The sequence below is a fragment of the Rattus norvegicus genome, chromosome 1, assembly GCF_036323735.1.
Source record: "Rattus norvegicus strain BN/NHsdMcwi chromosome 1, GRCr8, whole genome shotgun sequence".
Lineage (NCBI taxonomy): Eukaryota > Metazoa > Chordata > Mammalia > Rodentia > Muridae > Rattus > Rattus norvegicus.
The window spans coordinates 221182048-221205087 of NC_086019.1; the positions used below are offsets into that span (position 1 = coordinate 221182048).

General features: G+C 37.8%; 1 protein-coding gene across 9 annotated transcripts in view; it reads right to left on the minus strand.

Moving 5' to 3' along the window:
• Positions 1 to 23040, minus strand: part of Tle4 (TLE family member 4, transcriptional corepressor) — a 136577-nt gene that overhangs the window by 95798 nt on the left and 17739 nt on the right. For all 9 annotated transcript variants that reach the window (XR_010063613.1, XM_008760286.4, XM_006231128.5 and 6 more), the window contains exon 5: positions 7684 to 7746. Coding sequence is in view for 8 of the 9 variants with exons in the window: in XM_008760286.4 (XP_008758508.1) it covers positions 7684 to 7746 (63 nt within the window). In the remaining variant the exon portion in view is untranslated. The remainder of the gene's footprint in view (positions 1 to 7683; positions 7747 to 23040) is intronic.

The following is a 23040-nucleotide window of genomic DNA, read 5'->3' on the forward strand; positions in this document are numbered from 1 at the left end:
CAGTTGTACAAGCATCTCTGTTTGCCTGCCTGCCAGAGGTTCTCTGGTGATTTCAGCCAAGCTCACCTGCATTAAACCATGCTACCACCACAAGCCATTGACTTCTTAAAAACATTAACAAGCAACATGAGGAGTTAAGGTGGAGTCATTACAGACCGATAACACTGCTAGCAGTGCATGTAACCACTGTATTTTGTTCCTTTCCTCCCTAAGACATAGTAAGAAAGTGACTGATCACACTTTTCAACTTGCATTTCACAAATAGATGCAAAATATGATTCAGAGAAATGCAGTACCCACATGCTAAAATAAATGTGGTGGACAATACTCCTTAATCACATGACCTGAAAGGTTGTTTTCACATCATGGTAGAAGGAACAAATGTAGACCTATCTGAGACAAAAATGTATGTATCATTTGGAATTACAATTCCATCAAATTCATATGACCACTATTATGTAACTGTGTATTATTATCTAGCTTTTAAAAAGATTTATTTATTTTTAAATATGAGTGCTCTATCTGCATGTACACTTGCATGTCAGAAGAGGGCATCAGGTCACATTATAAATGGTTTTGAGTCACCACGTGGGTGCTAGGAATTGAACTCGGTATCCTAACCACTGAGCAATCTAACTCCTACTGTCTACTTCTTATAAATGCATGCAGAAAGTCCAAATCAATCTTCAGAATTCTGAGGAAACAAACAATGAAATAAATTTTGCAACATGATACAAATGGTTAGAAAACCTAACAGGGAAATGGGCAAAGGAGAGCTCTAAGCTGTAACTAATTTGTACCAGAAATCATTAAAAGATAAACTTACCTTTCTCCTAAGTCAGTGTTAGATGGAATAAAGGACTAGAATTTTTCACTCATAATTCAGCTTTTATGGTTTAAAAAGTCTAATGATTAGAACATTTCTATTAAATGTTGTAAAGAAAAAACCAATTAATTATTTAATTAAACCAGTATTTATTCAAAATAACAGATGCACAGAAAAAACTGCTCTGCTTCTTTGTGAGCCCAGCCTACAAGTAATTTCATATCAATGTGAGGTCCAGCCTACATGACGCCTCTACCTGCTCCCAAAGAGCTCTGCCTGTTTAAATAACTTACAAACAAAATACCTAGTTGTGGAATCTGAAAAGGAGGAAGGAACCAAATATCCATTCTCCTTGGCACTGAATGACTACAAACAAGCTGTTATTAATGGCAAGATTTAAAACAAGGACCATGAGTTTAAAAAATGGGATTTCAGCAGCCACTGCTCATAAGGAACCACTGTCTGCTTTCTCTCTCCAGGATTTTTTTAGGCTGTGGCCTAGAAATGGTTTGCAAAAGTGCAAAGAATGGGTCGGTGAGTACTCAGACACTGATGGGACATCTACATCACAACCACTCGAGAGGTTCAGTACTATCGAGACAGAGCAGCAGGAAATTTATGAGAAGTCAGCAAGAGCTCGAGCAAACCATGTCTTCTGGACATGACAGGGCCAGGCACTCATGAACTCGCAGCAGCTGAATCAGCAATCTAGTACAGAAGTGGAAGGAGACAGTGAGTCCCTGCCCCTAGCTGAGTAGCTATAGACAGAGTAGCTTTCTTTAAGGGTTTGGCCCCTACTAATTCAACCATACTTCACTGGATAGCCCGCTCTAAAGAAAAATTTGAGCACTACAAAGTGGATTTCATTATTAAATAAGAAAAGATATGAAGTTGGGGATTAGGGAAGTGAGAGTGGATCTGGGAGGCATTAATTAGGAAGATGGTATGTAAGAGTATGATCAAAACTCCCAAAGAATAAAACAATTATATTAAAAATGGTTTTCAATACAAGTCATTAAAACAGATCAACTTAATTCTGTAAAACAATAAATTTAAGCAGATTAATTAACTGATTTTGTTTTTTCAAGACGAGGTTTCTCTGTGTAGCCCTGGCTGTTCTGGTACTCACTCTATAGACCAGGCTAGCCTCAAACTCAAAAGATCCATCCACCTGCCTCTGCCTCCTGAGTGCTGAGATTAAAGGTGTGGTACTCCACACCCAGCTTAAGCAGATTTTCAAAAAAAAAAAAAGCATCTTAAAATCAGTGACCTACAGTATAATTCTTTCCTAATTTGAGGGAGGAAATCATTTTCCGTCCTACAAACTTGCTACAAAATACAGCAGCCCCACTATAATTTGTCATAGTCTGGTCTTTAACTGGAGAAGTATGTTTAAGAATCTTCAATTTTAAATGTTTAACAGGCATAAATAAACAGACTACAAGCTGTTCAGATAGTCTACATGGTCCATATCTGTTCCTACGTACTCCATTCCTTTCTATATTGTGTGAATATATCAAGCATAAACTACTTGATGAGCTATAGTCCAGCAAGGTTCGAACTATTGGGATTATATAATTTTTATAGCAAAAACTATACATTATTTTATATATTAGCTTATCAAAGTGGGTTTTGCTAAGTATATGGTCATATTTATTATGTAAAAACATACCACATAATAGCAATAATACCACGTAATAGCAAAAACAGTCATTATTTTCATCTTATGCATAGCACTGTCATCTAAAAGCTATCCATATGTTCCTCTCTTTTTACCTTACTATACGTTTTAGGTGACTATGGAAGACTACACTACAAAGTCTCCTTACATCTACATGGGGACAGTAACTAGGTCTAGGACACTGCACAGATGGCAGTAAAAATGAGCATCTTCCACATTCTGCCTTTTAAAGGAAAAATGAGATAATGAACATGTAGACCAAAATTTATAGCATCCTGAAGTTGCCAGGATTCTCTTACAGAATGACTATTACCTGAGAAGAATAATCTTTTTTTAATGAATAAATCAGCTAGGTAAGTTGCACCGTTGAAATGGCCAAATATCCACCTAGGTCTTTTACATTATCACCAACTGTTACTAATAAGCCCTATTATGCAGGCAATCCTGGAGCTTAGCACAGAAACCTGGGAACTGCAGCCTTACAAACCCAGGGATTCTGCTCAATACCACAAAGAATATAAAAACTGCCGAGCCAAATTCTGGTCCTGGGTCGGGATGAGCTCAGGTTCTTATCACATTGCCACTTTTTACATAATCTGCCTCTTATGGTGACTTCTGTTCCTTGTTGTCGATGCAAGTCTCAGAAAAATACAACTGTTCACTGAGGAAAGAACTTCAACTACAATATTATAAACCTACAGCCTATTAGGAGTCTGAAATTCTCAAAGGTCTTAGAACACTTGATTTATTACCATCAAGTATATGCTGATTGACTCAAAATAACCCTTATAGGAAAATAAAAAGGACCAAAACCACATCCGTTCTCCAAATTGGTTCCACAATTAGGTACTCAATTTAATACTTTAAATTTACTAAGTCAAAATAATGATATAAATAAATACTTCTTTCCTTCTGAAAAGCTAGTGTTTACAGAACTGCCTGCCTACTGGTAAGGCCTAGAGCACTGCAGCACCTTACCTTTAACTCTTCCCAGGTTTTTCTTCCTTGCCAAATGCCTTAGGACTCAGATTCCATTTCCCTGCAAGTACACTAGGAGAGGAGGAACTGGGTACTTACTATAACAGATGCTATTTCCATACATACAATACACATTTTAAGGCAGAGTTGGTCTCCCCACGACAGGTACACTGAGGCTTACAGAGATAATGTTCCCAACACACATCAATGAAGAGCTTTGATTCCACATTAGCAGAAATGTTGCCTCTACTTCTAAGATGCAACAGTATCAGCTAGATTTCAATTCACATCAGAGTGGCCTTAAAAGACGCAACCTGCTGGAAAGGGAGGTGGGGTTGGGGTAGGACAACACATACTAAGACAGCAGCTACTGGCATCATTCAATGTGACTGAGGACCTAGAAGCACAAAAGATCTATAGGTACGATCCTGAAATTGCTCAAGAAAAATAACCAGACATCCAGTTAGCTCCGATTCTTTGGACTTAGTTTTAACTTATAGGAAGGACATTAGAAAGACAGATAACCAATTCACATGCTTCCAAAACGCAATGATTCAAAAAGATTTAGACGCAGTTCCAGGTCTTCCTCCAAAAGAACTTACAGCCCTGTCTGCTGACACCATTGTAGCCAGAGCCACTATGCTGGCACACATGAAAAGTGTACTAACTACCAGGGTACAGAGTCGCCTCATTCCACAGATGAGAAAACTGAGGCTAAAAGAGTCAAAGTACTTGCTAACAGTCACACAGCTTGGGTTGTGTTAGACAAAGCCAGGGGATTTGTAGCTGGGAAGCCAGGATTTAATTCAGGTCCAAAAGCTAGCCACTACTGTTTCTTCTTTATGGATTGCCAGCTTGAAGGCAGTACCTTGGAATTCGCTGCCTGAATATGAGTTATAACATGAGAGAGATCAAGGTATTACCAGAACTACATCTTATGAGGACAAAAATGAGTGGAATACTGGTAAGTAACAGCCAAAAATGGGAGGAAGAAAAGGTTCAGACAGATGAGGTCTCATGGTTTCTAAATTGTAGTACTAGGAATCCTGTGAAACCCTAAAATCTAAGTAACAGTTACTTTACTATTTACTTTACCAGGAAGAGATGGCACTATCTTTGTCTAATGCCTAGGACTTTAGTTGTAGCTGTGTGCGTTGGCTCGAGTTTTTAATGTTAGAGTGAAATTCATTAGAAAATTGTTTTTTCTGTAATTTTAAAACTATTGATGAACCTTAACTATATTTGAGCTACAACTTGACTTTTAAAGAGATATTTTATAGATAAAACCAACCAAATTTATTTAATATTACAATTCACTGCTACATTTTTTGTAAGTTTGGGAAAAAGTAATAAACTATACACAAACAAAACCAATCAACACATAAAACTAAATTAAAGGCAGAAAATCTAGACATATGTAAATGTCCAGAATATGTCCAGAATCTACTTTCAGATGCTCAAAACACCTCCAACTACTGTCCTCCAGTTTGTCTTCTAGTATCCAAAGAGCTCTTACACACATTCATTCTCACTCCCTCCCCCCTCTCCAAATAGAATCATTTAATTTTTAAACAAAAATATTTAAAAATAAATGCTAATGCCACAGCTGCCTTCCTGGCAGCGACTGTCTCACAGAGAGCTGGTGCTAAAAGATCAGATTAAGAGCCTTCGGTCCTGGCACTAAGTGATGCCCTTCTCCATTCAAGAGTAATTTTCCTGCTTCTGAAAGAACAGGAAATAGAATCCTTCTTTCTCTAATAACCTGCCTCTTCCCCACCCTCCAGATTAAGGTCCATCTGGCCTAAGGGGAAAAGGGAGGTATCTACTTAACAGAATATCCCAAAGAGACAAGGTAGAGTGTGTTCAGCCTCAAACATAAATGCAATGCTAAACAAGAAGAATACATGTATTTATAGCTTAAACTTTAAGAGATATACTCCATCTCAGAAAATTAGAAAGAATAAAAGATATACACAGAATTAGGATTTAGGAAACTGTGATGTAGGCTCATTATGTATACTAAAGACCAAAATGAAGAACTTGTCAAAGCCTTAGGAAAGCAAACAGTTAAATGTTTAAAGGATGATGTTTACACTCCTAGCCCAGAGCACAAGAAAAGGGGTTGCTATTATCTTCCCCATGGCTTTCTTTTACAGGGCACAACATCCTCAACCAATTAATTCCAGTCCAGTCCTGCTTTTCGACCTGCTACCATTCCACATTCTGTTCCTACTGGCCCTACTCACACAAACAATATGAGTCATGTGGGAAAACAACTTATCAGTACCCTCAAGACCACCTTCCATTTCTGACCATAATCCACAGACTCTATGGAAATACTATGGAGACAAACCTGTCATAGTAATTGCATCTGCTGAGCCCAATGACTAACAGCACCCCTTGTGATAATTGTAGCTTTTTTTCTGCTACCTTTTGGTATCACATTCCAGTCTGCTTACAGCTTTGAGTCATGTATTCCTCTCACTATCTCCACAAGTAGAACTTCAAGTAATAATCACTCACTAGTCTACGTGAGGCCAACAGAAAGAAATGAAAATACCACCTAAAGAGAGGGCTGGATGTTACAAATACTTGCTTCAGGGGTAGAGGAACTAGGTCCTGTTTTCCAGCACTCATTAATTGGCTTATAACCATCTGTAACTCCAGTAGTAGCGATCTACTGCCTTCTTCTGGCTTCTGTGGGGACCAGGCACATACATAGCACACATACATATATGGAGGCACACACAGATATTAATAAAGATAAATATATCATAAAACAAGGAAGAAAGAAGGAAAGAGAGAAATGCAAATATGCCCCTTTGATACTCTTAGTCAAAACACACCTAATCCAGTAACAGGCAAACACTACTTAGTGTTAGATAAATGAGGATAATGAGGTTCAGTGGTCCCAACTAAAAGGGGAGAAAAACCCAGTATGTGAAATAGAAAATAGCAAAGTTTGTGAATAAGAGTGTCTCCTTTTTCAAGATAATAGTTACTCAAATCTAAAACTCGGTTTGGACAATGTAAGTCAGACAGAAACCCACATGTTGGTAATGCATGTACTAATTCAGAATACTGGTTTGTGACTAACTCAGCCTCATGCCATTGTTAAACAAGTGTGTGAACAGCTGTTCTAAAAAGCCGTGACAAAACATAGTAACTAAAAAGAATGGGAGGAAGGTTCCTTCTCTGCCTAAAACCAAAGAACCAAGTATTGTTGACACAAATTATCAGAAATAGTTCCTCCTTCTTACAGCTGATAAAGGAATCAGAGAAAATAAAAGATTCAATAATCTAACAGCAAAAGCATTCTTTTCCGGGATTCTCAATAGTATTCCCCCTACCCAAATCAAGCAAAGTAAAAGGAGAGGGGGACAAAGGAAACCGACAAGCACTAACAAGACAGACCTCCCTTCTAACCTGCATGAATTTGTCACAGTATGTACTTTTCCTAGTAATGAACGAAACAAGACTAGGGAGCCACATGCCAGCCACTGTCCACATAACAAGGCCCCTATCAGCAAAGCCGAAAGTGACACAGACACGAGTACTGGATTTACCTTGGTTGTCTTTTCTAAATCCAGTCAACATAATTAATCAGGTAAAGAAAAATAACTTTTTCAAAGCAGCAACCAAAACATTCCATTTGTTTATCCACTAGGTGAAGCAAGGCTTTCTAGATATATCTTTTGCTGAGTCTCAATGCTCAGTGACAGATACACAAATCAAGCTCTTGTCTTGCTGGTAATTTTACAACCACCATGATTAAACAGCATTATAATAACCAGGCATAACGCTGAGCAACACTAGTTTGAAAATGACAGTAAACTAGTTTATAATTAAATTTTACTTAATGCAAAATATTCCATTAGTAAACACATTTAAATTACATTGCAGTAAACATTAATAAGGTACAGAAGTTGAAATGAGAACATTGTATTTTAGAAATGTAAAATAATTTTTAAAAAAAAGGGGGGGAACTGAGTGTTGGGTCTGGCAAAATATGTATCTTCCAGGATCTGCAGGTGTGATTTTATTTTGTAATAAATATTCTTTGTAAGTTAAAAAAAAAGAAAGAAATGTAAAATATGAACATCAAGAAAATGACAAGGCCAGGGTCAGATCTACAATCCCTTGTCTGCAAAATCAATAAAATGGCAACAACTCCTAGCTATCAGATCAACAATCTTACCTCTTGGGACAGGAAAGGAATGACCTGTGCACAGATAGCATTTAGTCGTTTAACAATCTCTGCCTGCAGAAAAGAGAGAAACACAATATAAGAAAATAGTCAGGTGGTTATAGATTCCAAAAATATTAACCGGATGATATTAAAAGGCACTTTGTACTCTGGCTGGCAGCGACTAAAGAAGAGGAAAACTACCTTCTCAGCAAGCCCATTAAGGGAAGCAGTGACAACAGAGTCACATTAACAGCAGGATTTATTAAACAGCATTCATCTTAAAATTTAATCTTCAAGCACCAGAGTAATAAAAAATGAATTTAATCTCCATGACTAGAAACCTGTTTTCAAAAGCCTTCAGCAGGAGGGACCCTTGCCCAATCTAATGTTTTCATAAAATTCCAAGTCTTTATTTAATGGGATAACACACATTTTTATTCTCTACGTATTCCAACTGTTTCCATAACCAAATGATTGTTGTGTATAAATATCTCACTCCCTTATCCTCTCTTAAGTTCAAGCAAGCCTTGAACATAACCACCTGAATGTGTCATCCTTTAGAATGCTTGACTCTAAGGCATGTGCAGCTGTACTTGGCAACCTTTGCTTGTAAACACTACAGTGGGTTTTTACACTAGCTCCAATCTCGTGAAACCAAGCTGACGTAATTATTAACTACTGAGTACTAGGATATTTTCAAGCAGTAAAGGTTTCTAAATCTGTCAGCCAAGGTTTTTCAGTGTGGAGGTCAGAGCATGCTAGGGTCCACATTCAGCAGAGAGCAATCTAGAGATCTGGAAAGGTTTTTAAGGAAAGGTAGACAATAGAAATTATTCTTTAACTTTTTTGGAAATACAGGGATCAAAAATGCACACATCTCTCCTACCTCAGAACTGAAGGTTTTTAAAACAATAAAGGAAAAATGTGCTGTTACATGTTTTCTTTAATCAGAGCTTTCTGATGTTCACCGTAACATGCATCTTCCGATAGCATGTTATACATCTTGTGATAGACATAGTTTTTAACATAGGTACATACATAAATACAAAATTGTTCACATTTAATAATTAATGACTGTTCATATTTTATTTCCCCTTGGTGAAAAGGGGAGGTTAAGAAATTTTAAAAGACTGAAAATTCAACGCAATTACTATTCCTGAGACACTCTTAAAATAAATTTCACCCAGAATCAGTTCATTTTATGAAAGCACACAAATGCTCTTTTTCTTGCTAAGTCATTATACAAGAGCAACAGTGCTTGTGCAACCTAGGCTTCCTTCTTTAAGTGGCAGCCCTTTTAACTCTGTGGCTATGCAATTTCTTAAATGCCAGCACCTTAAAAACTTCATCAGCAAACACACACACACACACACACACACACACACACACACACACACACACACACACAATTTACTGTGAAGTTCCCAGTGTAGGCTTTCCATTCCAGTCAGCTCTCCTAAGGAGACAGACAAAGCCCAGTACCAGTAAGCAGCAGTGACTGAGACTCCCCCTGTGTTGACCTGATTTAATTTACTGCCCTGGCCCCATGGATCATTTAGCTATCCTTTAAGAATGTTTAAACCACCATGAAAGGCTGCAATGGGAACCGCCAAGCCCCTCTCCACCTGGATGAACATTCCACAGTGGTGATAGAGTTAAATTCTCAGGTAAGTTAAGAAAGCAGAATAGAATTCAGGAGGCTGAATGCTCAGTGTCTCAAAGGCATTTGGTGGTTAGGCTTTTTGTATGAGAGGTGGGGATAGAAATAAAAGATAATGAGACTTTGGGGCAGACCAAACTGATGATTCTTGTACTTAGAACCATCTGCCAAGCATATTTTCCTCATTATGTTGTTTACATAAATAAAATAGTCCCTTGCTAGGAGGGTTGAAAAAAAATATGTGGGCATGTAGGAAAACGGAGTTCTTTAATTTGCCTACAGAATGTAGGCAGTAAAAACTACTAAGGAAACTCAGTCATCTGGTAAAATAAAAAAATAAGAGGTATTTGGTGCTTTAATAAGCTATTTAAAGTCTGAGCACCTACTGAAGGCAAAACCAAAACCAAACAAAACCCACCAAAATAAAAAGAACAAGTCTTAGTATAAAAAAATTATGTACACAATATAATGCAAAATTATGTAAAAAAATTAACCTACATACCAACAGAAACAAAAAGAGTTAAAATCTTCAAACTTTTTCTTTAAAGGTCTCCTTTTGTTTAAAAGACTTCTTAATTTCTTTATGCTGTCATGCCAATAGATTTTCTTGGACAGGCTAATTGGCAGCAAGGGGGTGGGGTATGTCTGTGTGATTTCATACAATTAAGCAGGCCATTCCTCACTTTGAAAGCTAAAGTTGCCTCGGAAACACTGCTGCTTCCATGGTCATCTAATTTCACCTCTTTTGTCCCACAGGACCAAGCTTTGGGGAGGCATCATTTATTTTCAGGCCTTTCCACTGGGCTTCAGCGATCAACCAGTAATACTGTGGACACACACTTCTAATGGCCTATGTTTTGAAACTGAGTCTAATCTAATGGCGTGGGGCCCAAACTCCTTTTCTAGCACAGCCATTAAAGGATGTAGGTTATTGCTGTTGTCACCATTGATATTTGTCATTGTAATGTAATTAGGGCCCTAAAATGATGCATTACAGCCCTTGGCACAGCTTCTATTAAAATCTTTTCTTCTGCTCACTGAACTGCGACCTGCTTTCTGATGAATAACAGACAGACAGCTTTAGGGTAAGAAGCAGATTCATCAAAGAAGTATTTTTCAGCTTTGGGGAAAGAAGGAAAAAGACAACCGAGGAGGAAAAGCCACAATACACATTTGAATTGCATCTGACCACTTGAAATTCTGATTGCATCTGATGAATCTGGCTTAGACAATATATTTCCAGTCTTCGAATCACATGGTTAATCAGGACTCTAATCTGCTATCCATCAGCCTACGCCAGTTCTTTGGCTTCCAATCAAATTTATAGGTGATGTGGGTCACGCATCCCTAAGCAATGCATTCACAGATAGCCTATTGAAACAGGCGAAGATGCTGAAAGACTGTTCGTTGTTGGAATTACGTGGTGTCATTATTGCCTTTGATGCTTTATGGGCACTGCTAAACTACTGCCTTTAACACCCACGATACCCCAAATCAGTATTAATAGTCCTAATAAAAGGACAATTGTTCATGTCCAAAAATGACAAAACAAAAAAAAACAAAAAACCTCATACTCTGACAAATACATTAACATTTGACACTTTTACTACATCTTTTCTAGTCATAAAGATAGACATTTAAGAAAAGTAGTTTATTGGACCGAGGCAATGGTTCAGCCCTTAGGCCTGCTTGCTGCTCTTACAGGGAACCAGAGTTTCATTCCCATCACCCATATCTGGTAGGTGACAAAGACCTGTTACTTCCTGTCTAAAGAGATCAGACACCATCTTCTGTACATTGGCACATGCACACATATGTGCATATATATATCAGCTGCCCCACATAAAAATTTCCTTCAAATTTTTAATACAAGTGTTGAACATATTTTCCTACCCTCAGTTCACTATATTATTTTTTAATTTCAACCTTTGTATCATATTTCCAAAAAACAAACAAGAAACAAAAAGATTCAGTAACTATGGCAATCATTCCTACTCTTAAAAAAAAAGTGATTTGGTTTTGGCAAAATATCTTAGAAAAAGGTAACAAAAACAAGCCATTTTATGAAAATCCTTGACTATGTACCTGATTCTGAATCATACTAACTCTAGAGAAGAGATAAAGAACGGAACAGAGGTTTCACCAGTCAATAATGAAAGGTAAGAAAATGGGAAAATCTCAAATCAATCATTTCAACTCAGACACAAGACAAGTTGAAAAATTTATTAACTACCTTATATTATAGAAAAGACTTTTTGCAAAGTAATAAAGTTTTTTTTAAATGAATATTTATTTATTTTAGTTTTCTGGGAGAGGATCTCTCTACTTAGCTCTGGCTGTCCTGGAACTCACTATGTAGAACAGGCTGAGTAAAGACTATTTTTAAATGCTGTCCATTCTACTTCCTTCAGCAAGAGGAACTGTCTGTTGATATTCAATGTATTTTATATTAAACAATATCACACAATTTTTTTTTTACTTCTCCACACATTCCTCAATGACTTAAACTAAACAAAGTCTCTCTGATGGTATGACAGTACAGCAGTGTTATCCTAACTCATGTTTGAACTCACTTGTATGCCATTTTAATGCACGATAAAGTGTGCTATCAAGTGCCATCGCACAACTCAGTTAACTGAATACTTTCAGGTATCTCATTTATTTGCCCTAACAAGATACATGGTACTACTGGTGGTGCTCACACAGCAATATGCAGGACAATGTCCTCAGGGAGGCACAGAGTCCCTACAATCAGAAAGCTATTTCAGTCTATGCCTATGGGTCTTATGAAAACTCTCTACCACGATTAAACTGTGCTCCTCCCACTTACCTCTACACATTCTAACAGTATTTCTTTAAAGAAAACCTTAGGTAGTCACCTAGTTGACTTTTGATATTATATTTAATACTATTCTAGCTTTAAGAGGGATCCAGAGAATGCTCTATTATACATGGATTAATGATCCATGTGCCTGACATTCACTCACTCATACAAGGTCAAATCACTGCAGTTCTCAAGTCTGAAAAAAAAAATGTAACTAATGTTATCAGTTATGCTCAGCAGCTCAAAGAGGAAGGGCAGGAAATACAGAAAGAAGAGTGAGAAAGAAAAGTCAGCCATCAGCAGAAGAAAGTAAGGAAAATTTCCTACTCTGCTGACTTAACCTGAGCTTCTAGAATAGGGTGGAGTTGGTCAAGAACCTGACTGGCTGTGCTCAGCAAGCTCTGAACTGCTCTTAACACTTCTTCTCTCAGGGTCACAGCGAGTTCTGTCAGCTACTTTGTTTCTTTCCTTCCATAAATATACTGGGGCCTTTGAATGCTAATTTACAATTACATTTTCATACCTAGACACAGACGAATATTCCTTGTGACAACAAATGGAATAATTTACCTCAGTTTTCTCCAACAGGACTGATATGACCAAAATGATGTGAGAAATAACAAGTGAAAAATTTTGGATGCAGGAATAAATAAAATAAAACCAACTTGTGGTCCTTCCCAAGATCTCATTAATGATGCCTATACTGTAAGCCCATCAAAGCAACACATCATCTCTCAAAGAAAGCCATGCCAGATGATTTGGTCATTTCTTTTTTGTCACATCCAGGTATGTCAAACCTGGAGGCCACAGGCCACTAGCCACACATGTCCTAAGGCAACTATGAACTTGCAGCCCAAGACATTTGCAGATGAAATCATGTTTCAATGTAAAAGTTTGGGCAATGCTTTGCTAGGTCAGCACTTCCTTATCTGTTTTCTTCTTGCCAGCATCATTCTTTTCAATAGATCTCCCTCTGTGGCTATATTCCTGAGCATTTACTTTCCTCTCTTCTTTCCAGCACTAGCACAGCCTTTTCTAATGCCTTCCTCATCCCTCTAGTTACTGTTGAATACAGTTGAAATCTCAACTATTTAAAGGCATCACTGCCAAAACATCCTTTCAGTCCTTTGAATGTTTTCTCATGGTGAACACCCAACGTGACCAAAATCAAAGCTGTGATTTGTTTCTGACCTAGAGCTACAGTGCTGAGTTAGCCTGGGCAGATGAGTCACAGCCCTGGCCAACTGGTACAGAAGGTACTAAAAGAACAGAGACAACAGAGACTCTTCCTTAAGTCTGTTCTTGCTGATCCTGCTACCTAAAACCACCTTCACCAGGGTCCCAGGATTCATTTCTCACCTCAGTCCATAAAATACCCTTACGCCAATGATTTCACAGCAGAATCCTTCTTCTCATACTCACTGACCCATTCCAGCCTTGTGTCCTAATCTGCTTACCAACTGTCTGGGGATCTCGGTATAAAGCAGATGGAATTGGGGCTGAAAAAGGTATACTCTAAACGAACTCCAAGACGATGCTGAGACCCTGCTGGTCCACAGAACACACAGACCTCAAGCAGAACAGCAAATTATTTTTAGGATTTTTTTTTCATTAATTTATTTAGTCACTTTACAACTCAATCATAGGCCCTCCCATCTCCTACCAGTCCCACCCTCTCAAATTTTTCCAACCCCCACTACCTCCTCCCGTTCTTCTCAGAGAAAAGAAAGCCCCTCTTGGATACCACCCTACCCTAGAATACCAAATTTTAAAGCACATAATCCTGATGACGGCAGCCATGTAGTCAGAAAGGCCATTCCATGTGCTTGAAGTACAGAAAGGCACTTAATATGTAATTTTGTAACTACAAATCCAGACCAAGTGATTGGAATTTCCTAACTTTTTTTTTTTTGTAAGCAGGCAAAAATTGTCATGGAAGGGCTATACTACATCAATGTAACAAACAAAAATGACTATCCATCTTGAAGAACTACTCACATTCAAAACTGGTTTGTTTGGCTTCCTAGCACCTATCTTTTCTGACATTTAAGAAGCCATGTCATTCAAAAAGTGACATATTATCTTCTAACTGGACAACAAGAAAAAAATACAAATTCATTCTGGACAACTCCTGTCTGGTGAGTCAATGATTAAAGTTTCCATTGTGAATTCTTGGCAGGATATGTAATTTAAAAGATTATTTAGAAACAGAATGCAAATGCAGCTTAATCTTCTTCTAATATTACTAACAACAGATTACTGATCATCTGAGACTTTGGCATTCCGCACATGCTAGAGTGCTACACTAGGAAAGCACTTTGTATGGAGAGTTCAAAATATATTCTGGAATAGTACCTGGAATAAATCAGTTTGGTTAGAACAGACCTTAGAAAGGCCTTAGTCATGCTGCAGAATCACAGGGCTCATAGGAAGTAAAAGAACCATTACTAAAAATTCAACGTGCAGTGTGTCATGGGTACCACACACACTACAGTATATTCACACCCACCTTGTACCTATCAAAACCCTGTTCAAAATACACCTTGAAAGTGAGGTCCGTGGAGTCATGGACATAGCTGCAGTAACAATACCTCCAGAGAACAGGGGCCTTGTTAAGAAGGCCAAGAACTGATTAGGTGTTCCTTGTTCCAACAGTCCTGGGAATCAGGAAAACAAACTTGGAATTCTACTTTCTGGTACCCAAACAAACTCCTCAATCTACTTGACAAGCTTGTTTGAATACACTCTTATTCAATATTTTAATAATTTCAAAATTTTGCCAAGAGAAAACAAGTATCTTGCCTAATGTTTGCTTCTTGCTGGAGTGGTATATTCCACATAAAGGGAGCCATCACTCACTGACTCCTCATCCAAGCTTCTTTCAGCAGCTCATGCTGAGGTATCAATCCCTTTTTCCTTGAGGGAAGCCATCTAGAACAGACTTGCCCAAAAATTAAGCAGCAAAAGAAAGTCCAATTCAACCAACTAAGATCCAACTTGCCCCAATAACCATAAAACCCACAAAATGTTGCCTGTAGTCTGACATCTAGCTACTCTTGGTTTTTTGGTGGCTTGTTTGTTTCCTTTTAATACTCTGCAAGGGAATTGAGAAAGTAAAGGTAAAGAAAACTACTGTTATCTATTTGTGTTTCTATAACCTGTTACTTTAAGAATGCAGTCATCTCCCTCAGTGTCCATGAGAGATTTGTGCTGAGATCTCCAAGTATCATACCTGAAGATACTTAGTATTCATAAAATGGCAAGAGATTTGAAAAGAACTCATATATCACCACCTGTCTGTTTTTAAGTCATCTCTAGGTGCTAGAACACCAAACAGAATGTAGATGCAACATAAATACCTTTAATACACTTTATTGTTTAGGAAATAAGACGAACAAACATGTGTTCAATGGGGCACATTTTCCCCGAATCCACTGAATCTACAGTTGGCTACATAAATGGACCCATGGACACAGAAGCTGACTATACTTCAAGTTACTTTTAAACTGCATCATGCATACAACTTAGATACTTAAATAAATGCGCCTTAGTAAAGATCTAAATCATGAATAAATGACTACCTGGATATTCATTCTCCAAATATTGATTAGCGTTCTACTTACTATTGTCAGGACTCTTAAGTGCTGAAGAGAGTGAAGAAAACAAGAAAATCCCTGCTGGCCTGAAGTTCAACGCACAGGGGTAAAATGACAAAGCAAAGTTTGTAGACATACAAAAGGGAATTTCAAGTATTAAAAATGTACTTACAAAGAAGATAATTTAGATAGAATCCTAGAGTAAGGATGAGTCTGATTTGGATAGGCTAGTCAGAAAAGGACAAAATAGTGGCTGAAAATATCATCTCCCAAAGCAGGTTTGGTATCGCACCTTGCAGAAGTCATTAATAAGTATATATGCAAAATGTTCTCTGGCCTTACTCTGTCTCAACAAAGGCTTCTCTATGAGACATCTCAGAGCCTTTCACTTAATAGTATTGGTTTAATATCTTTGGAATGGAGTACACAAACTACAATACTACTGAAACTTCCTTGAATATGAAACCCTAAAAGACAATATCCTCATAAACAGTTGGTCAGTGGTTTCATAAACCAGACCTTACCCCAGATATATTAACTGAGTAGGAACCAGGTCTCAGTGTTCCTTGTGTAAGTCTAATGTACAGGCAGGACAAAAACTAATCATGCTAGAATACAGGATACATGCAGTAAAAGGCAGTGGGAAGACATACAGAAGCCGTCCTTTGACAGAGCTTCAATGCCATATCCAGAGCTTGAACTCTGTTAGGTAGGTAGCAAGGATCTACTAAGGACAATTTCTAGGAAAGTGATGACAAATTACAAGCACGTTAAGATATCTCAATGTCTTTAGGGATCTAACTCTCTTCTTGCCACTGATTACATTTGAATGGCTGTGGAAAGAAGAGATTACAAGCACAAAACATACTACAAGAGGAAAGATGGAAATCGAAAGGTAATTTTAGCGTAAGAACAGAATGAATTCTCAAAGCACTCTCTAATTTAGGAAATGCAACAATATAATTTCAAATTCTGGCTATCTCCTGAGCTAGCAGTTATGACACACAGTATAGTGAATGCAGAATGGTCTGGTCTACTGAGGTATTTATGGTGTAGCAAATAATAATATCAAATAGAAATAAACACAAATGCTGGGCTCATGGCACAGGCCTGTAATCTAATGAGGCTGAAGAAGAAGGAGCATCACAAGTTCAAAGCCTGTCTAAGCAACAGAGTGAGTTCAAGGCCAGCCTGGACAATGTAATGACACACTATTCCAGGATATAAGGTAAAATATAGCTTGGGTTATATAGTTCATTTAAGCTCTCTTGCCTATCATAGGCAGAGCCTATAGCTCAATCCTCCACTCTGGGGAAAAGGGTCAGGGACAGTGGGGGAAAATAAAATTTTATTTATATATATATATATATATATATATATATATATATATATATAAAGACCTCAATCTTTAATATTCTATTACTATGCTAGGTTCCATGTCACATCTAAAAGAATGGAAGAACAGATGGGATTTACAAAGCCCATAATATAGTAAATGAGAGGGATAGTATTTCTCAATGGTTAAGGCAAGAATATTATTCTAAGGAACCAGAATAAAGTGAGCCTCAAAGATGAAGATAGAAGGGAAGGGCAAGAAAACACTGATCTAAAGGGGAGCCTACCACACCAGCCCGGACATGTACAACACAGGAAAAGCAATGGCAGGAGATGTGGCTGGAGAAGTGGTTCAGAGAACCTAGTGGACAAGACTGCTCCCATCAGGTGAGACCACTTAGACACTACCTTACTCCCAGTGAGTGATTCTAAATATGGTAGCAAGGAGTGCTTCATCAGGCCACACCAACGATCCTAACGATCAAGGGCAGCCTGTTTGTGTAAAGTATGTTACTACTTAACACTTAGAATAATTTAAGAGTTTTACTCTTGTCCCTATTTTAAGATAATTACAGTAAAGTGTTAAGAAATCATCATAATCAGAAAGACAGCAAGAGAGAAAGAAAGCAAGCAGAAATAGCAGGGGGACAGATTCTAGAAAACCTGTGCCCTGGATAAATGGTGTGGCTAATGAGTAAGAAGCACAGAGTTCCTGTCTTCCCCTGAGAATGTCCTGCCTGGAGAAACTGGGTAGACAGGTTCCTTTCACAGGCCCTCTGAACCTCAAGCAAGCTTTTGGGAAAACATAACATTTGAAAACAAGCTGGGTTTAACTACCTATGAGACACTCAAAAGAGAAAGACAACAAAAAAGAGGGAAGGCTCATCTACTGAACAGTAAATGAGACAAAGCACCCAGGAAAGAACAGACCACACTGAGGATGTTGGCAGATTTTCACTGCCCCTAAACATGACCCAGTAACAGAAATACAGAGACAGCAAAGGTTACCAGCAAAAAGTCAGTCAAGAAGCCAAGAGTCTCTAGCACAAAGTCTAATGGACAGTTATAGTAGCTAGAGTGACCATAAGCCAAGAAGACACATTGCATGGAAAGAACCACGTGTGGCTGGACTGGATTTAGACAGCAGAAGGTGTCTATAAAATAGAAAAGTCTGGATGTACAAATACACATCAAGGTAGGCAAATCAAAGGTTTGTGTCAGGGTTTGTTTGGAGAACAATTACAGGAAGGTATAGGAACAATTCGGCTTCAGGTGACTATAAACATTCTGAAAACACTAGATATCCATCTTCAGCTATGAATTCCCAGATCTGCAGGTGATTTCTAATTAGTCATCTAGTTGAGCCATAGCTAAGCAACCACCCAAGTGATTCCAAACTCCATTTCTACAACCTTGAATGAGAATGCTATCCCAGATATGAATGGCAGAGGGACTTATGTGGGCTGGTGTATGAATAAAATCCTTTAAGATAAATAGTTGCTTTAGAACAAAACTGAGATTAGATAGTACAACAAAATGAGTGGCTGTATTGTTAGGTATTGATTGAGGCTCAGAGCTCTATCTCTCAATTAACAAAGTATCCCTTGCTAATTTACACAGAACACAGGGGAAGGACTGTAGGGCTCAAGAGGAGACTAAAAAAGATCTAAAGCAGGAGACCTCAGACTTACTGGTACAGTAACAAAGGACAGACAGTGCTTCCTCAACTGACTAGGAGTGAGGTCACAGACCAACCCCAGAAAATCTGTTGTCTCTCTACTTTAGTGCACTAAGACCCAGAAAAGACATTCTTGGTCTTTACATTCTGCTACTGACAAAGGATCTCTCCTCTGTTTTCTCAGTAAACAGATACTTGCCCTGGGTGCAATATAACTTATCGTAGTAGTAAGGAGAAGCAGCAGCTTCCAGGTGCAGGAGAGACCATTGGAATTGATTTTAAAGCTTCTTTGATGATGACATGGTCCTAAAATTTAAAACTACAGAATAAAATTTATATGAGATTTATATAGAAATATTCTTTTCATTGAGTTGATGGTAAAAAGTAGAGGAAAGAAGAACCCTCTAAAAGAAGAACTTACCAGGACTCAGAAGAATTTAAACAGCTTTACATTCACAGAAGGACAACCTGCAATGCCCCGCCCCCCAAACCTGCCAACTTGTGAGTATGTCAAATGTCTTGGCCATGCAATGCATATCCATGCCACCTAGAATGTGATCAAACCTTTAACTTAACTTGCTTTTGTAAGTATTCAACATGACAAATTTTTAAAAAGCACACTTTATTCTATGAACTTCAATTCAGTCTACACTCATATAGATAAGTCTTATAGATAAGTCTGATCAATTTTTTTGATTAACTACAAATTCTAAAAAGTTGTCCACCCCCAGATTATCACAACAAAGTGCTTTTGGCCAGGATGTAAATCAACTACTGTTTAGTTCAGGTAGATGGATTTCTCTTGTTTTCTGGTTTAAAGATAATGATACTGGTCCACAAAAGAAGCTGCAAGTTGACTTACATTCAAGTACAAGATCCTTATCTCACTCCCCAATTTTATCGAATGTTCAGAGAGCTGCCCCAGTGCAGAGACCATGGGTGACTCTACTCCACAATAACAGTAGTCCTAAACCCCCAACTGTTAGCTGATGTTTCTCCAAGGCAGCAAGCTTCTCCAACATAGCTCCAAGAAATGAAACATTTCTTACCTTCTTTTCTAGCTTAGAGGAGCTAAATGGCCATAGGGAACTATGGGAGTAAAGGCCGAGAGTGGTGAACCTTCCTAAGGCTGCAACCCTTTAATACAGCTACTCATGTTGTGTGACCCCAACCATAAAATTATTCCATTGCTACTTCATAACTGTAATTTTGCTAATGTTCTGAATCATAATATAGCTGATATGCAGCCCACAGGTTGAGACCCACTGCCCTATAGTCATTCAGAGGTCTTCCTAGATTTTCCCACTAGTCTGGGGCTTAACCACAAACTATAAATAGTATTTTCTTACTGAATTCTATATGTTGAAAATAAAATGAAATTTAAGATTAGCATAGCTAATGAGATTGATATTAGAATTATTGTATATTAGCTTAAATATGTTTGAACTTCCACAATAAAATATACTTCTAAAGTGATAATTTTTGCTTTAACAAATATTTAATAAATTCTCCAAAAATGATTTTTTTGATTACTTACTCTAAAATGATGCTAAGAATTTAGAGGTCTATCTAGAAAATATATCACAATGAAAAAAGTATTTGAAAGTCATAGGTTAGAGTAGGGTATCTCAGTGAAGAAAGCAAAGAGGAAAAATGAAAAACCACCATCTCCTCTGTAACAATTTAACAGTCTACCAGCTAATTACTAGGCTGGACACTGAGTACCAAGTTGTGAAAAGAAAGTTCTAGAACCTCTAGGGTATCTGTCCACAGTGAACGTCTCCAGGACTTCTAGGGTACCAATAACCACATATATTTAAGTCCCTTATATACCTCTAAGCTATACACAGCCTCCTATATACTCTAACTCATCTCCAGATTATTTTAAATCCCTAATGCAATGTAAGTGCTTTATGAGTAGCAATTATACTTCATTGTTTAGAGAACAGTGAAAAGATAAGGATATCTGTGCATAATCAGTACAGACAAGTCTTCTCAAATAATTTTTAGCAAATTACCTTATCATATACTTTTTTGATACTTTAAAATGAAATAAAAATACACTACTTATTTTGAGTATTCACATTGGAATCTGACTGGTGAATTCACTGAAGAACATAGATAGCCTCACCAATCAGTGAAGAGAGGAAGACAGCAATCCCTGTCTTCAGCCTTAGACTGACCATAGTAACTTCTTTAGCTTGCTGAAATTCTGTTAATATTTAATTTCCTTTAACATTAATTTCGATAACCAAAACAAAGCATCTAAGCCCTATCTTTAAAGAGCTCAACCTAACTGACTGAAAACAAATAGGGCATTACTGTGTTTGGAGAAAGCATCCAGAAGCATAAAAGCCATAAGCAGAACACACAAGTAAACATTTTTACCACCACCCTTGACCTTGTTGTGACCATTCAAATGGTCCTAATTAACAGTAGATATACGAGGGCATGATAGGCAATGGAGAAGCTGTGCTCACATGAAGAGAACATCTTGCACCCATAAAGCAACGTATATTTCTGACGGTTACAACAGACTGCATGACAGAGCAGTAAAACCACACCCTGTCCCTCTCTAGACTAGATCTGTGGCTTCACACCATGCCACCAAGCAGTATGTTGGTTACCAAATGTTCTCTATGGGCTTCCTAATTTCATGTGTACTCAACTATCACTACTATTCCCACTCAACTACAGAAGCTTAAGAAATTTCTAAAAGGGTACTGTAACACATGCCCCATATTGAGGAAAGGGGTTAAACAAACACAGATAATTTATGTTTACTAAAGTATCTATTATAATTTGTGTTTAGCTCATCAAGAACATAATGAAAAAAAGTAATTATTTCTTTTGAAACATAGTTCTTCAAGCAAATTTAACTCAGTTTCATGTTACTAAACTTCACAACACAAGAAAGGAATCACTTATTCAGGAACATTATTCAAGGATATCAGAATTTTAAGAAAGACAATAATAACTGAAATATTTCAATGGCTGATAAATTATTTAGAGGATTTTGAACCTATATTAATATTCAGAATATCTCCAAAGAGAGAAGAGTTAAAACTGAAATTACTTAAATTCCTATCAATATAATAATTGTGGCAACAATCACACAAAATGATTCACAAAAACTTATAGTCACCCAACAGTCAAATGCTTTCCTTAAAAGGAAATGCTGCCCAAACCACTGCCCACAAGGATTGCCTGGCTAACTCTCTTGTGATCTGGGTACAGAATACAGGCACTGACAGTGGAATCTGTCTTGACAAGAGCATAGATTCAGCACCAGGAGAAATGAAAAAACAAACTCCTTTTCCTCCTTCTCTTCCTGCCTCCCTCTTACCTTCCTCCTGAGGCACTCATTTTGCAATACACCTGACACCAGTTTTTCCCCATCCAATGTCTCTCTGCTAATGTCCCACACTTCTCTCACCCCGTAGTGTTTTGGGCCCTCTGCAAAGCACTACCTACCGTAACCCTGACCCAATGGACTACTACTATAGCACATGGTTCCCTCCCTTCTAGTCTCACTGCTGTTCCTACTGCTCCTCTAATTCAGACTCGACCTCCTCAGTGCTGTCTCATGGCTTTAATCAACATTGACTGATATATTTGGTCTTGGACCCAGAGAAGAGCATATCAACAAAACAGATGTGGTCCTGGGTTTTTATTGACTTTCTCTTTATGTTTCTTTCAATTGTCCAAGCACTCTATCTAGCATGTGAGGCCTTACTACTAAACAAGACTGGAAATGGTAACCACAGTGTGAACATGCACAAAACATTCTTGATTCTGTGACTCCGCGTAGAATCCTCCCCATTCTGTTCTCCCTAAGTGGCTTCTCTCCTTAAACTTCATCTATCTCCTTCTGTAACAGTACCTTTAATAGTCCCAAGAGTCAGAAAGATGGTCTACTCTCCATTTTTTATCACAACAGTGTCTCCGCTGTACAGTTTACACTGATTCGAAGGAAATGGTGGTATTTTCTGAGGAGGCAAACCTCCTGCCTCTCCTAATTCCATAGGTCTCAAGCAGCACCTATGATGTAATGAGATTAAGTAACTGTTGTTCCATAACAATATAAAAGCCATCGCAGTTTTGATATGCTCAGAACCATAATAACTTCTTATCTAATAACCCTTCCAACAAAGGAATAATGTAACCCCACAAAGCTAGGCTTTCAAGCTACAATTTTAACTTTTACAAATTTAATCCTAGATACTTGGATGTAAGAAGCTAACTATGTCAATTCATAAAATACAATGATGGT